General features: G+C 34.8%; 3 protein-coding genes across 3 annotated transcripts in view; 1 reads left to right on the forward strand and 2 right to left on the reverse strand.

The window, feature by feature from the left end:
* Positions 1–14,879, reverse strand: part of LOC132707904 (endocuticle structural glycoprotein SgAbd-2-like) — a 64,611-nt gene that overhangs the window by 20,309 nt on the left and 29,423 nt on the right. The gene's annotated exons all lie outside the window — the stretch shown is intronic.
* On the reverse strand, positions 1,644–5,799 carry LOC132707406 (filaggrin-2-like). Its single transcript, XM_060679252.1, has 2 exons — positions 5,770–5,799; positions 1,644–4,068 (listed from the first exon to the last, which is right to left on the reverse strand). Exons 1-2 carry the CDS (start codon positions 5,776–5,778, stop codon positions 1,735–1,737), a joined length of 2,343 nt encoding a protein of 780 aa, XP_060535235.1. The 5' UTR covers positions 5,779–5,799; the 3' UTR covers positions 1,644–1,734.
* Positions 10,039–14,161, forward strand: LOC132706946 (uncharacterized). Its single transcript, XM_060678545.1, has 2 exons — positions 10,039–10,047; positions 13,073–14,161. Exons 1-2 carry the CDS (start codon positions 10,039–10,041, stop codon positions 14,159–14,161), a joined length of 1,098 nt encoding a protein of 365 aa, XP_060534528.1.

Genomic DNA, 14,879 nt, shown 5'->3' on the forward strand with positions numbered 1-14,879 from the left:
GGGTTGTGGTCGTACGTAGGTTCTTTTCTTTCAGAAGCCTCTTAAAAAAGCAACTTGTGATCAGTATAAAATCCTTATAGGCCTTATTACAAAAGAAAATAACATACGATTTGGGAAAGGTACCCCTGAACAAAACAAAAAAAAAACAGGCATGGGAACAAATTTCTAATGCCCTTAATTCTATGAGAGGCGTAACTAATTAATTAATAGATCTCTGCCTACAATTATATATTTGTTATTGTGTTGACAATTGGTGTAAGCAGCCATGGATCCAAAAGGTATCCTGAATCTCATATTCATAAAATTAAAACTTAATGTTACTTAATCAGTATGTGTCATCCGGTTTCTTTTTATCCTAAAATAAGTTGCCAGACGAAGTTTTGGTCCATCTCACACGCTGCTCGAGATATTTGAAGAAAATCCATATGAAAATAGCTATTTCTGGCACTCCATCTAGACGCCATGACGTCATTCACTATTACGGCGTACTGCATAGTTTCAGAGAAGAATTATTTTCTCGAAAAACATTTATTCCATTTGTAAAATTCATATACCAGGAAAAGTGGGAGATTAATTGTCTCTACTCCGAATATTTGTTGAATTATATACAGGGTGTGATGTTTCTGAGCAAAAATTCTAAAAAATCCAGAAAATTGCAGTTTTGGTGGATACATTATTGGTCTTAAATAAAAAGCATTAAAAGTTGAGATAATTTGGTTTACGAAGTGTAGTACACTGCGTCGGGAGCTACAATTTCCTATTTTCGGATTTCGTCCATCATACAGGGTGCGCGAGATATTTGAAGTTCGGCGACATGTGACAGACACTTTATAGAAGAAAATTATATCCATTTTGCGAAAGTTCTGCAGGAGCACAATAAAAAAATATTGTGTTCCCCTAGGACAAGTAGCCGCGAAGCAGCTTCTTTGAAACACAGAGCCTCGTAGCAACGAGATTGAGAAAACAATCTTGTTTAGTTTGAACTTGAGTATCTCATAGCGTAATGAGCGTAAGAATTCGACTATATCTTGACATATTATTTTAATTGATAGTAAATTTTAAAAAGGTCACAGAAACCAAATGCAACTCAAAAGTAAGTACTAGTAAAATTGCGATAATTTCATATCTTAATTTAATTATAGAAATATGGAAAAAACGTCTCGCTAGTAGAAGAAAGAAGATCTGCAGGAAAAACAAGGTACTGTCTTAATTTCATTGCTGACATTTTTAAACTTGAGAATAGAATTGCAATTCCTTGCAAATTTGTTCACGTCAAAATGTAAAATTATTTGTTGTTAGCCTGATGAGGTCTCGAAATATTAGATATATAATTTTGCAGTTTTTCCACCCGAAAATTTCGATATCCGTACAAAAACGACTATAAAAGTTAAGGCTATTTGATTAATATCATATTCGTTTAAGCTGATTGTGCGGTAATAGCCGACATTACGCAAGATGCTCGTTAAAGCAGCCCTAAGGCTACAGACAGCTTAAAAAATGCACGTAGTAAAATTTATATTTCGGGCACATCAGAGATGATTAATATCGGTGGTTTGAATGCGTACCAATTCCTCCAATGCCACTCGCTGTTGTGCGTCTTTTATTTTCTAATCTCTCTTAATGAACGAGACAACCAACGGCGTAAAAGTTTTATTTTACAGTATGCACACATCTATACAATCATTTAAAGGGACCAGTTGCAATCAAATTTTTGTTCAGCATCTTTACATGATCTTAATACAAATAACCCCCGTTAGAGTCCTGCGCCTGCTGATTTTGAACGCGATTTTCTTTAAAGCTAGGGCTGCCGACTCCAGCTTGCGACTTCTGAGCAACCGAATTTTGACCGCTTTGTGGGCCAAATGCGCTACCAAAAGATGCCGCTGGCTGATTTCTAAACAACGAAGTTTGGAACTGGCTCGCAGGGGTCTGCACTTCGGCCTGTGACTTAAAATTAGACCCGACCTTGCCTAATTTGTCACCTCCGAATTCGGGTCTTTTGGGTGAGTTAAACTGGTTGCCATCTCCTGGCTTTGAACTTCGCTGAGACGCTGTGGGAAAGTTCGTGAAGCTCACAGATGGTACATCATACCTGTAGGGAGAGGAAGCACCCGATGAAGGGGAATTTTGTCCCTTAGCTTGTTGCGATTCCTGAGCAGGACCAGGTAGTCTCACATTTTTGTTGCTGTTATCTACATTGTTATAATATTCTGAGGACTGTTGGGCAGGTGTTTGGGACTGCCCTGAGAGGAATCCAAGGCTGCCAAACTTCTTCTCTCCGGCTTTAACCTGACTTGTAGTTTGTGACTGCGGAGAGGTTCCAAACGAAGGAGATTGTTGGGTTGAAGTTCCAAAGTTGGAGTGAGGTGATAAATATTGCCGGTTTGAAGAAAAAGGTTGCCCATTCTGCGATAATACGCCAGGATTCTGCTGCGACGGACGATTGAAGTGGCTAGCTGGGGCTTCCACCGATACGGTATCATCATCGAAGGTACGACCATTGCTTAAATTGTTGCCAAAAGCGGAAGGTTGGTTCGAATAGTACTGTGTGGATTTCAAATTGTTAATTTGCGGGAAAGCAGACGGAGCGCTGCCAAAATTATTGCTAGATTTGGACTTTTGTTCGGATATGCCTGAGATTGAAGACGAAGGTTGATTTGCCCCAAAGGCTGACGGTCCTTGGTTGGAACTGTATTGTGCGGATTTAAAGGCTGTCGGTTGCTCTCCAGTTTGTTTTGCACCTTGCGAAGATTCGATTCCATTAAACTGACCCCCAGTCGGTTTCTTCAAGTTTTGGAACGAACCGAAAGCATTAGATTGTCCGTCACTGGGTGCTCCGTACTTTTGGAATGATCCAGACTTATCACCCTGAACTTCAGTTGGTTTTTGATAAGTTTGAAAAGAGCCGAAACCATTCGACTGCCCTACAGTCGGCTTAGTAGTACTTTGGAAAGATCCAAAAGCATTCGATTGGCCTTCAGCGGGTGCTTCATAATTCTGTAGTGATGCCGACCCACCAGCGTGACCTTCAGTTGGTTTTTTAGAACTTTGGAATGAACTGAAACCGTTCAACTGACCTTCGGACGGTTTGCTATTTCTTTGGAAGGATCCGAAACCATTGGATTGGCCTTCAGCTGGTACTTCATACTTTTGGAATGATCCTGATCCAACAGTCTGGCCTTCACTTGGTTTTTGATAGTTCTGGAAAGCACCGAAACCATTCAATTGTCCTTCAGCTGGTTTGGTAGTTCTTTGTAAGGATGCGAAACCATTTGATTGGCTTTCGGAGGGTGCTCCATATTTTTGGAATGATCCGGACCCATTAGCTTGACCCCCACTTTGTTTTCCATTTTGCTGGGATGCTGCGAAACCGTTAGATGAACCTACGAACGGCTTCTCATTATTCTGAGGGACCCCAAAGCCACTTGGTTGATCCCCAGTCGGCTTTTCATAGTTTTGAGAGTAACCGCCGGACTGCTTTGTGTAGTCATAGGGTTGAAATTTATTAGGTTCGTGTTCAACTGAAACGCTGGACTCATCGCCAGTGTCTTTGGAGTAATCTTTCGTTGGCTCGAAACCATTACCCTGACTACCAGTTGGGTTGGGCGATTGCTGACTCGATCCGAATCCATTGGACTGAGTTTCGGTGGGTTTGGTGTACTCTTGGCTCGATGTAGCGTCGCTGGACCGTCCTCCTGCAGGTTTTGCAAAACTTTGGAATGATCCGAAGCTGTTAGATTGATCTCCAACTGGTCTGGCGAAGTTACGGGAACCTCCAAAGCCATTGCCGGCAATATCCGAGGAGTCAGCAGAAACACCCGACTGCAGTTTCTGTGCCGGGAATATGCCAAAAGTTTCCCTTCCTTGTATAGATCCAAACTTCTGGGTGTTTAGTTCGGTGCCATATTGATTGACAGGTTGCTTGCGATCCACCGATTGACTGGGAGCTACCAATCCAGATTCATGGTTCCCGCCGGCAGGTAGGTTTCTGTTATCAGGCGGCAAATATCTGAGGTTGTCCAATTTGGCAGATGAAACGTATCCCAGAAGCGCTAACGCTACAACGAACTAAAACCAATATTTTTGCTAATTTACGGATTTTTGGGTCTAAAATGTTTAATAATAAATTAAATAAAAAGATGCGACTAATGCTACGCCAGTTATTTATTGAGACTTATATTTTTAATTCCATATTGTTGGAATGTTGTAGATAATTTGTATGTGTGCTTTCATTATATGTCAAAATTCGCACTTATCCCAGCTATGAGCACTAATATATTATTGTGGTAAATATTTCGATCTAATAAAAATATAAAACCTAAAAACATTTCAAGCAACTTGAAGTTATTTCAAAATTTTCATGATGCATTCGTATAAGCCATGTTTGTTTAAAACAAGTGCAAATGTTATTTATTCTTCAAAATGTACGTTTACGAGCCAGTCAAGCTGCAGGTACAGGTAATTGATATTCTACGATGAATAGCTATATCATCGTCATTTACATTCAAGGGAAATATTATAAATATTTTACATCAAAAGGATCATTCAAAAAAGATAATGAAAATGCATTGCTTCATTGCATCATAATAATTATTGTAATAAAATGTTGCACTTTTTTATTCTATGGATTTCTTTGTGCCTTAATAGTTTACTATGCAACAAGTTTCTTTAGGCACGAGCTGAGCGCAGCGTGTGACGGAGATGCATACAGTGTGTTTTCCTTGGTTTAAATAAAAAAAGTTCGATTTATTTTTAATCTACAAGGTAATGAAAATATGTTTTAAAAAACGGTTTTTCTTAATTTTCGTTGAAACTGCTTTAAGTATTTTGTTGATTGTTTGGTGGAGGCGCATAAAAACAACACAATGCGAGTGGCGGGGTAAGCATGATATTGAATATTTTTATTTTTAAAAAAATGGTACGCCAGTGTTTTTCCACACATAGATTACATTAGATTCGGGAATCATTTCTTCGTAAAAATGAGCAAATGACTTTTTTTTGACGAAAGATTGCCAACAAAGCGTCAGGGAAAAATTACACCAACTTACAATAACTCAAAAATCATCAAGTACATCTGAAATAAATTTTAAGACAACAAAGTAGACCAAAATAACCATAAGATATGATGTTATAAACAACAACTAAAGGAAAATTTTTGAACAACTTCGTCGAACAAGACAAACTGAAGAGATCGTTTTTACTTAGAAATGACTGGTAATTTTACAAAAAGTAAATTATTTTTCAAAAAAACAGATGAATAATTTTCACCCGCATTGCGGGCCCCTACCGAATTTCAACAAAATATCTAAAGCAGTTTCAATGAAAATGACAAAAACCTTTTTTTTATTACCACCCAATATCTATAAAAAAAGCGATTCCGGCCCTACTTTGACATGAACTTTCTTTCGTAAAATAACGTGTTGCATACTATACTATTTCTACCGGAATCATTTTTTAATATTTATTATTAATAGAATTTATAAACCACAATTCCAGGAAATCTTTGTATAATTTAAGATAACCCTCAAAAAATTCCGGGTCTGTATTCAACAATGTTCTCAGATATTGTTTACACAACCTAGAGTTTGGACTTAGTTAGGTATGCTTTAAGCAACCGAAATTATGCAAGTTTAGGTATCAACTAGAGAAACTTAAACTTTATTTTCCTAGTCTAGTAAACAAAAGCTTTTCCTAACGAAATTTAGGTGCCAATTAGAGTAAAGTCGTTCCTTAAACATTGCTGGTATTACAGTTAAAATTGTTGCTTACCTTCTTCATAATTAATATATAGTTTGAACTTAAGACTACAACTGATAAATGTAATCCAAAATCGATATTTATATATGTAAAAAATACCCTTCCACAAATTGCTCAACGCACGCATTGTTAAAAGCTCCTAATGGTTTAAATTAAGATCTCTTCATCATTTTTATTGAAAATATTGTTTAATTAGATGCAGTATATCAAGCGTACTTGACAGACCGTCATCGACTTCCACAGTAGTAGTCATGAAGTCATGATTTTGTTAACCTTCGCACGTTGAATGGGACTGAATGGAACGCGGGTTTTTAATGTGAACCTTATTCACTCGCGCTAAATGTTTTTTTGGATAGTTGGCGCTAATTACAAATTTTTCAAAGGCGTTTTATTTGTTGAATTCAAAAAAATTGTATTCATTAATCATTAAATTTCGCTTCCCTTACTGGCGGAAGTATTGCGTGGGCTTCGATCGATAGACGTTGTACTTCACATGTTAACGTATAAAAAGAGAAAAATGGTTTAGATAGGCCATTTCTCATTATTAATATTCTCTTAAAGTACAGATTCACAGCCTACAGACTACAGCCAGATATACATATTATTTAATTTAAAATCTGAATTGATCAAGGACTATACAGTGATGCTTTTCACAAAAATTCAAGCTTGGGAATTGGGTCAAATTACCACATTTTTAATTCAAAACATTCACACCTCAGTGTAAGTACTCCGATGTCATGCATCTCATATACAGAGTGATTCCAAACGAAAATAAAATCCTGTAACAGATGCAGGGCGTGAAAGTTTATCCGGTGCTTCTTTTATATGGAAATTAAAATTTGAAACTCATTTTAATGTAGCGTATAAGGGGAACAAAGTACTCTCAGAGAGTAGTACTCGTCTGCTTTTAATATCATTTTGATAATTCCTATATTCTCAAAACCTGTCTAGCCACTACACGAAATATTAACAAAAAATGCATCAATAATCTCACAACATCGTGAACACAGCAATTAAATGATCTTCGACCATTGAACACTTCTGGATTGTACTTGTTTTAGGGCCTGGAATGACACTTATTAGAGGTTAATAAAATGAAGTTTCCTTCCCGTAAAAAAAACAAAAGTCAATAACTTTTTTTTTTGAAAATATATTTTTTAATAACAAAAAACATAACAATAGTTATAAAAGTTAAATCTTCTAGACAGTGGTGAAGCCACTGGTGTCTAATCAAGTTTCTATCACTAACAAAAAAGGAAAAAGAAAACCCGTAAAAAAAGAAAAAATAAAACAATACAAACACACACAAAAAGAAATAACAAAAAAAATATATACCATTTATATAAATTATATTAAATAGGCTAATAATAGGTGGCAGATTATTGGAAACTTCAGATCCTTGAAAAATCATTTATTATTTCGAATATAGCCTTGATACACATCCCTGTGACCTAAAATTTTTTCCAATGAATGTCCTTATTAAACAAAAATCTTATATTCGATTTAAATTTACCCCTGTAAAGATCACCAATGCAAATACCCCAATTTGATCCAAACAGAAGTTAAATCTAACCAAAACTTTATTTCTCCTTCTGACTTGATATTTCAATATGCAAAAATTGCCTGCTGTGGACCAAATATTTATTGCTTTTCTATTTTAACGAGTAGCACTCTATTACGATCCCGGTAAGAGACAGGTTACTTCAGGAATTGACAATCCTGCCCTATGCTAGTCACTGTTACATTCCACCCTCCCCTACAGGAAGGAGCAGGTCATTTACCTTCATCCTATCCCACCAATCATAATATCGTTACATACCACAAACTCCTTGACGCTGGGAAGCAGCTACGTCAATACTACATCAGGACCATCGAAAAATGATGACTTGATACTAGCCACCCATAGGCGACTATCAAATCTTGATTACATCGGCTATGATACTGCGATACATAAAGCAAACGGAAAACTACTGTATTAATAATTCTAAACAATCTCTATGGCACACAGCCCTCAGTCCAGGGCACCTCTTAAATGAGGAGAGGGTGCTAAAAATATCCCCGTCGTCTACCATGGAAAACAGAACTCATCTATATAACAAAACACTACACATAACTACATGTAACGTCCAAACATTGCACATGGCAGGGAAACTAGCCAATTTTGAAAAAGAAAGACAACGTCTGAAGATCGATATCCTTGGTCTAGGCGAATATCGACTGACACTGGCCAACAAAAGACTGATAAAGGACAAATATAGTACTACTCGGGAGGGTCACAATATCTGCATGGAGTTGCTATTATCAATCAATCGCTAATCAACTGTATACCTTACCGTGTGAGAATAATGATGTTGCAATTAAGAACAACTCATAGAACAAGAAAATGAAAAGTTTCTAAGACGAACTAGAAGAGATAACGAAACTGGTGAAAAAGAGTGAAGTGACTGTCGTTATTTGTGATTTCAACTCTAAAGTTGGATCGGTAACGGATAATGAAACAGTAGGAAATGTGATTGGTTGTGTTGATGGTCACATACCTATAATATGCCTGGTAGGAACAATGCTGAGTTATGCCGAAACAGAAAGAATCATTTCTCTATTAATGTAGAAGCTGCTACAGTTGTGCATTTTAAGAATACGATTGGACTCTTAATTTATAATTAGTGTCACAACTACAGTTCTTCATAATATTTGTTGGTTTGTTTTAATAATTTTGAAATAATGCAGCAGTATGACGAAGGCGCAGAAAATGAGATAAACTATGATATTAACATCTATATAGTCATATTTCTAATTGAATTCATAGGAAAGGTTGATTTTTGCACAACACATTGTTCTCTCATATATCTTGAGTTCGGCCAATATTTATTAAATAAATATATAATAATTAAGCACTTGTCACCAGGCGCAGTTTTTTTATAAATTTATAGTTATAGTAGTTGCTTAGTCCTTCTGTGCCCCTTTTCATTCTGGGCATTGAATTTTTGTCAATTTCTTACCACGATAATTTCTTTTTGGCAATAGTGACTGCGTCGGCCTATTTATTCTCTAGTGTCATTTTATCACTATCACTATGGACCTATCACCTCTAAGACCAAGTTTTTTTTCTCTTTAGGCAATTTTTTTACCTCTTAGTTATTGCCAGGTTAAATTAACTGTTCAGCAACCCGATGAAATTTATACCACAGATTAAATTAACAAAGTAGTTAATTAACTACTATGTTGTAAACGACCAACATTTGTATTTAGACCTGGTTCCAATAAGAATACCCTAAATCTGTGGCAATAATAATAAAAAATTAATATTAATATAATTTATTTCCTACAACATTAGTTAAACCATAACATTTTTTTTTTTTGCAAAACAGGACTGACAAATCCTATCAGTGTCCAAAATCTGCAGAAAACATCCTATGGCTATGATTAAAGTGTAAGAGACTCCAGTAGTGTCCTTGATAGTGTTAAACAAAATTGATGTCTTATACTAACACAGGTGTATTTTAGAGTAGTGAGTTGAGGACATTAAAACATGTACTTATTACCAGTAAATAGTACATTTTTGAGTATATGACAAAATAATTCCGGACAACAGTAATAGGTAGTATCCCGAAAAATAATACAAACATCATGTTTCTAAAGAACAAAAGTGAATTTGAAACATTTTAGGCACCGCAACTGCTGACTTATTTATTTATTTCAGAAATTAAACTAACTTAGAAAAAAGACAAAAACATGCAAAACTAGCGAGTCAGCCTTGAAAATGTCTGGTCGAATGAGTAGACAAGCCAAGAACTATGGACAAATATCAAAAACTGGATGGAAATTTATTTTAACATTGTGTGAGTCAGTACCTAAGTTCATGTGGAATTATTGTTTATTTATAAAACATTCTTCGGGGATTAGACAAATTACATCCCATTTGTATCGTCGGAATAATATATATCCCAATCAATAAATGCAAAGCATAATCCTCTTTTGATTGGAAACGTTATTCGTCACGATCAAAAAGCAATATATCTTCGATAGTCTTTTTAGGTACGTTCATTAAGTGAAGGATGAACTATATGTCTATAAAATGGTGCTCTTAAGATTACTCATGTGCCATGAATTTTTAAATATCAAGTTCAATGCGCATTTTTGTTTAAAATCTTTAGGACCGAATTAAGCTATTACGATCAAATGTTATACGGTGGGAGGATTTTTTTCGCTATAAAACGTTTCAGTTGACGTTTGAATTGCATCAGTTAGTAATAGAGGGTGCATTTGACTACCTACTTCGAAATGCAATACGTAAGTAATTTTCACGATTTTTTCAAATTAAAATTTTTTATTGGTGAACTAATACAGGAAAAAACAGGACAGCAAAATGCCGGGTTATTTTAATCGAATGCTTAAAAAATACCTCATTTTCTGAAGTTTAAAATAAAATAAAATAGAGGCAGGAGTTTATCATTTAAAATCCAAGATTCTTTTTATAATACTAGCAAGCATTTGAGTCAAAGGGCAATAGGATATTCTTCATCTAAAATTTGATAAATTTTGTAGTGAAGTTCTAACGCTACTAGTACATTTAGAGAGTTACAATTGTACTTCTTAACTACTACAATATACGAATCTACAAGAAGCTCTTTGCCCATTCAATGTTTCCCTAGCCTTTCACGTGGATTATATAATTATCCCTGGATTCCGTTTCCCTTGGGTCTTGGCTGCTTATAGGGCCCCTTTAGGGCTAAGGAACAGATGTTAAGTTTTATTAATTGTATAAACAAATGAACTTTTAACTGTACATCAGCCTTATTATTTCTGATGTGCATATATTTCTAATATATTGTTGTTATTTGCTGGGCTCCTTCTCTAAGACTTTTTCAAAAAAATTATCGCACTTTTTTTGAATTTTGTCTAAATCAGTTGGGCTTCATTAATAATAATTACATTTAGGGAAATGAACAGGGAAATATCCGTACCATTCCTTCTTAATATTTTCAGAATGCCAGTCAAACACTAAATCCAAATTCCGACAAAAATCAATTTGAGCAGCCTCGACTTAGATTTTAATATTTTTGTGAAGAAATAAGTTATTTTGCCCGAATACTAAAAACACAGATTTAAATACATTTATTAGTAAACTATGTTCGAGAATTCCGCTATATATTAGGGGCCTTTTGTCAGGAACTACTAATTTTTGGAAAAAAAAGTTTATACAAAAGTTTTATGGTTTAAATTAAATTTTAAAATTATTTAATTTTTATATGTTCAGGGTGTCCGATAAGTGCTGGAGCGACATTAGTTTTAAAATTTTAAACGGAACTCCCTATATATTCTGATATTTTTAGAATCCTTGCCAAAAATATACGTAACTTTTATAAAAACTACTTATTCCAATTTTGTATAGTTTGGACAGGAATTGAGATTATATATGTTTTATGCAAAATTATTTTTTTAGTAAATGTGTTTTTGCAGCAATAATGACTACTGGATCAAATTTTAAACACATTTTAATAAGACTTCCTTCTAAAAATCCGCGACGACTAGGTATTTTGAAATTATAAAAGGTGTCTTAAATTAAAATATACATATTTTTTAATTTCAAGTTGCAGTATAATTTTGTATATATATGGGATATATAATGGTTTCGTAAATACGGACACCTAATTATTTCAAAGAATTTTAAAAAAGAATATCATTTTTATTTTTTAATTAATTTCAAGGATTTTTGAAATCGGTGAAGGGTCTTTTTTGTCGGTAAGGTTTATAGTAGGTATATAAGCTTTAGGAAATTAAAAACGAAATCCTTATATATCGTCAAAGATATGTAAAATTGTGTAAAAATTAAAAAAAAAGTAACAGTAACAAGTAAAAGCAACAAGCAACAGTAACGGTAACAATTAAAGTAATAACTATGGTAAAACAAAATAGAAAATCTACAGTAAGTAAGCTACAGTAAGCTTTCAACATGACCACTATTTTCAATTATGAAAGTTGAATATACAACCTCTATATGGTTTATAGCACTAGAAACAAAATAGGTGTTATTTAGTTGAACTTCAGCTTCTCTATAAGACCTTTATAATTCACGGTAATTGTCCGCCATTGGAAAATAGTCCAGTGGGGTGGCCACCAGATGTTTCAATTTTGTCTATCTATTAAGAAAATGACGTCATGTATAATTTTAAAATATCTAGTTATCGCAGATCGTTAGAAAGAAGTCTTCTAAAAATGTGTTTAAAATTTGATCGAGTAGTCATTACTGCAAGCTGTGGAAGACCATATCTACATAATTTTGCATAAAAAAATATATGATCACAATTTCGGTCTAAACTGCACAAAATTCGAATAAGTAGTTTCTATAAAACTTACCTTCATTTTTAGCAAGGATTCTAAAAATATCTAAATATTGTTGGTGTTCTATTCAAAATTTTATAACTAATTTGAGTCCACCACTTATCGGATACTCTATATTTATAAATAATAAATAATTTTAAAATTTAATTTAAACCATAAAACTTTTGTATAAACTTATTTTTTCTAAAATCAGTAGTTCCTGAGAAAAGGTACAGGCCCTTAATAAAGTGCCCACCCTGTACCCCATACGCACCTAGTGGATCAAAGGATATATAAAACGCTTCTTGGTTTCAAATCATTAAAATTCTCCACGTGTTGCTTTTTAATAATATGAATTATATAATTAAAATTATTATACACTATGCCTATATTACTAGCAAACCGCAACATGAAAATGCAAAAAAATGAAAAAGATATGAAGATGGGGTTTATCATTGAATAAGGGCCATTATTTGAGTATCTCATGACGCAAAAAAACATATTCTTCTTTGCTTTTTCCACAGAAAACGCCTTTTAGTGGCAGAGATAAAGTAAAATGTCTCTACTACTAGTCTCTGTCACTATCGGTAAAGTAACTTTTTTTTTCATATTTTTAAAACCATTCGTTCCAACATGGTTTCAGAAAAAATAGAAATCAGATTTGGATTAAAAACTTTTTCGGAGAAAACTTATATTAAATTTTTTATGTGGTATCAAATTATAACCAATATCCACTTTTCTGATTGACGTATGTTTGCTATGATTTTCTATATTCGCTATTACTTGCAAAATCATTTTATACATTCTAAACAATGACCTGTTATACTATAAGAATTAGCAAAAATTAACAAACGGTTTTTCAATTTCAACTTTTTTTAACTGTTTTCCAAAATTCGTAAATTACTCGAGTGCTTAAGGTAGTTCAATTTCATTTAACTCCATTTTTGCAGATATTGACACTTTACGTTGTCGTCTATTACCGGTTTATTTCTAGATCGTCATCATCACTCTATTCGCCTGCGTTGCGTGCGCTCGCTTAGACCACCTTCAGTATTTACCTCCCACCGACCAACAGGAAGCAATCCAACCTGACACTTCAGCAAATGCACTCAATGAGCCGTTTGATGGGTCTTCTGCGAGATTCCAAGTATCTCCCGAACATCAACACATTAATCAGTTCCAAACTCCTTCTGGACCCGAACCGACAGTCAATCAACAGCTTACTGGAGACGAAGTTAAAGTCGCTGCCAATCAACTTCTAAACACTGAAAAAGCTTCTGACCAACCCTCGAACAACGAGGGACAATTTTCTATCAGACCAAATCACTTCCCAGCTGAGTTCCAGGTCCAATCCGTAGAAGATTCACCACATCAAGGACCGGAAATCTTTGAGAATCAACCCCAAACTGCGTCCCAGCTGAGTCACGAATTAAGGGTACCCGAAACCAATACCGTTGGAGTAACGAACGAGTTTGCCAAGTCAGCCGAGCGATTTACTTCCACAGGTAGCCACCAGGTGCCGATTTTGAGGCTAGAAAGCGAAAATTTAGGTGACGGAACATACCGTTACGTCTACCAGACTGGTGACGGCATCTCGGCTGAAGAACATGGCGATGCTAGAGAAGGCGGCACCAAAGCTGTTGGTTCCTTCGGTTACACTTCACCTGACGGTCAGAAAATTGAGCTGTCGTACGTCGCGAATGAGTACGGTTTCCAGCCACGAGGATCTCATTTACCCACTCCACCACCCATACCGGAAGCCATACTTAGGGCACTGAAGTACATCGAGGCGGAAGAGATGCGAAGACAGAAGACGGCTGAACGGCTGACCGATCTGGAGGCGACCGAACGAATTAGCTATGATGGAGAAAATGGAGAAAACAGCGCTAATGGATACCGTGAGTTCCCGGTAGAAGCCGGTAGATCTCTAAGTGGGGTGGAAAATCAACCGGCACTCAATTTTGATGTACCAAGATCAACCGATAAGGAAGCTAGCAAGCACGGCCAGGGAGATTTGCAAACAATAGTCGGACACGAGAAGAAAAATAAGTTTAGCGTCCAAGACAGTGGTTACAAGTATTGAGGAGTTTTGAGTTGTTTTAATGGATTGTGTAAATAAAATTAACTTATTAAGGTATATCCTATTATTATTACATACTATAGTTACGTACTTTGAATTTTATATTATACTAAAAATGCTATAAATTGAACTAAATATACAGATTTTTTTTGCAATTCTGAAAGTAAGTCACTATTTCGCAAGTATTATTATGTTAAAATTTTCTATTTAAGTGTGGTCCACGTTTCTTTGACATTTGTCTTTTGTCATATTTTCAAAGGCTTGTACGACTGTATTAAATTTTTAAGAAAAAAATAAATTTTGAATCATTTTTATGTCGCTCGGAGTAGTTTTAAGAAGTGAAACAATTGAAAACAATTAGGGAAAAATGATCAAGCAGGCTTGTAAGTTTATTCTACTTACCTTGGTAATGGTATGTTAAAATTGTATTTTATTTTATTCATAGTAACCTTAAAAATAATCGGAAAATCAACCCGCGAAATATTTAGCACTTTTGTGTTTTTCTTTTGAAAAACTAAACATTTGCGGGAACAAAAAATTCTTATTCGCAAACATAAAAATATAAATTTCAATTTTGTTATTAGGGAAATTGGATAAATTTATAATATTGAATCATTGAATATTTTATGATTACTTAGTTAACTTAGTTAACATTGCTCTTATCCCTAACCACGAAACATAACTTGTTAGTGTCAAGTGAATATCCAGTGTTGCTTACTAA

The sequence above is a fragment of the Cylas formicarius genome, unplaced genomic scaffold, assembly GCF_029955315.1.
Source record: "Cylas formicarius isolate icCylForm1 unplaced genomic scaffold, icCylForm1.1 PGA_scaffold_9__14_contigs__length_23061073, whole genome shotgun sequence".
NCBI classification, from domain to species: domain Eukaryota; kingdom Metazoa; phylum Arthropoda; class Insecta; order Coleoptera; family Brentidae; genus Cylas; species Cylas formicarius.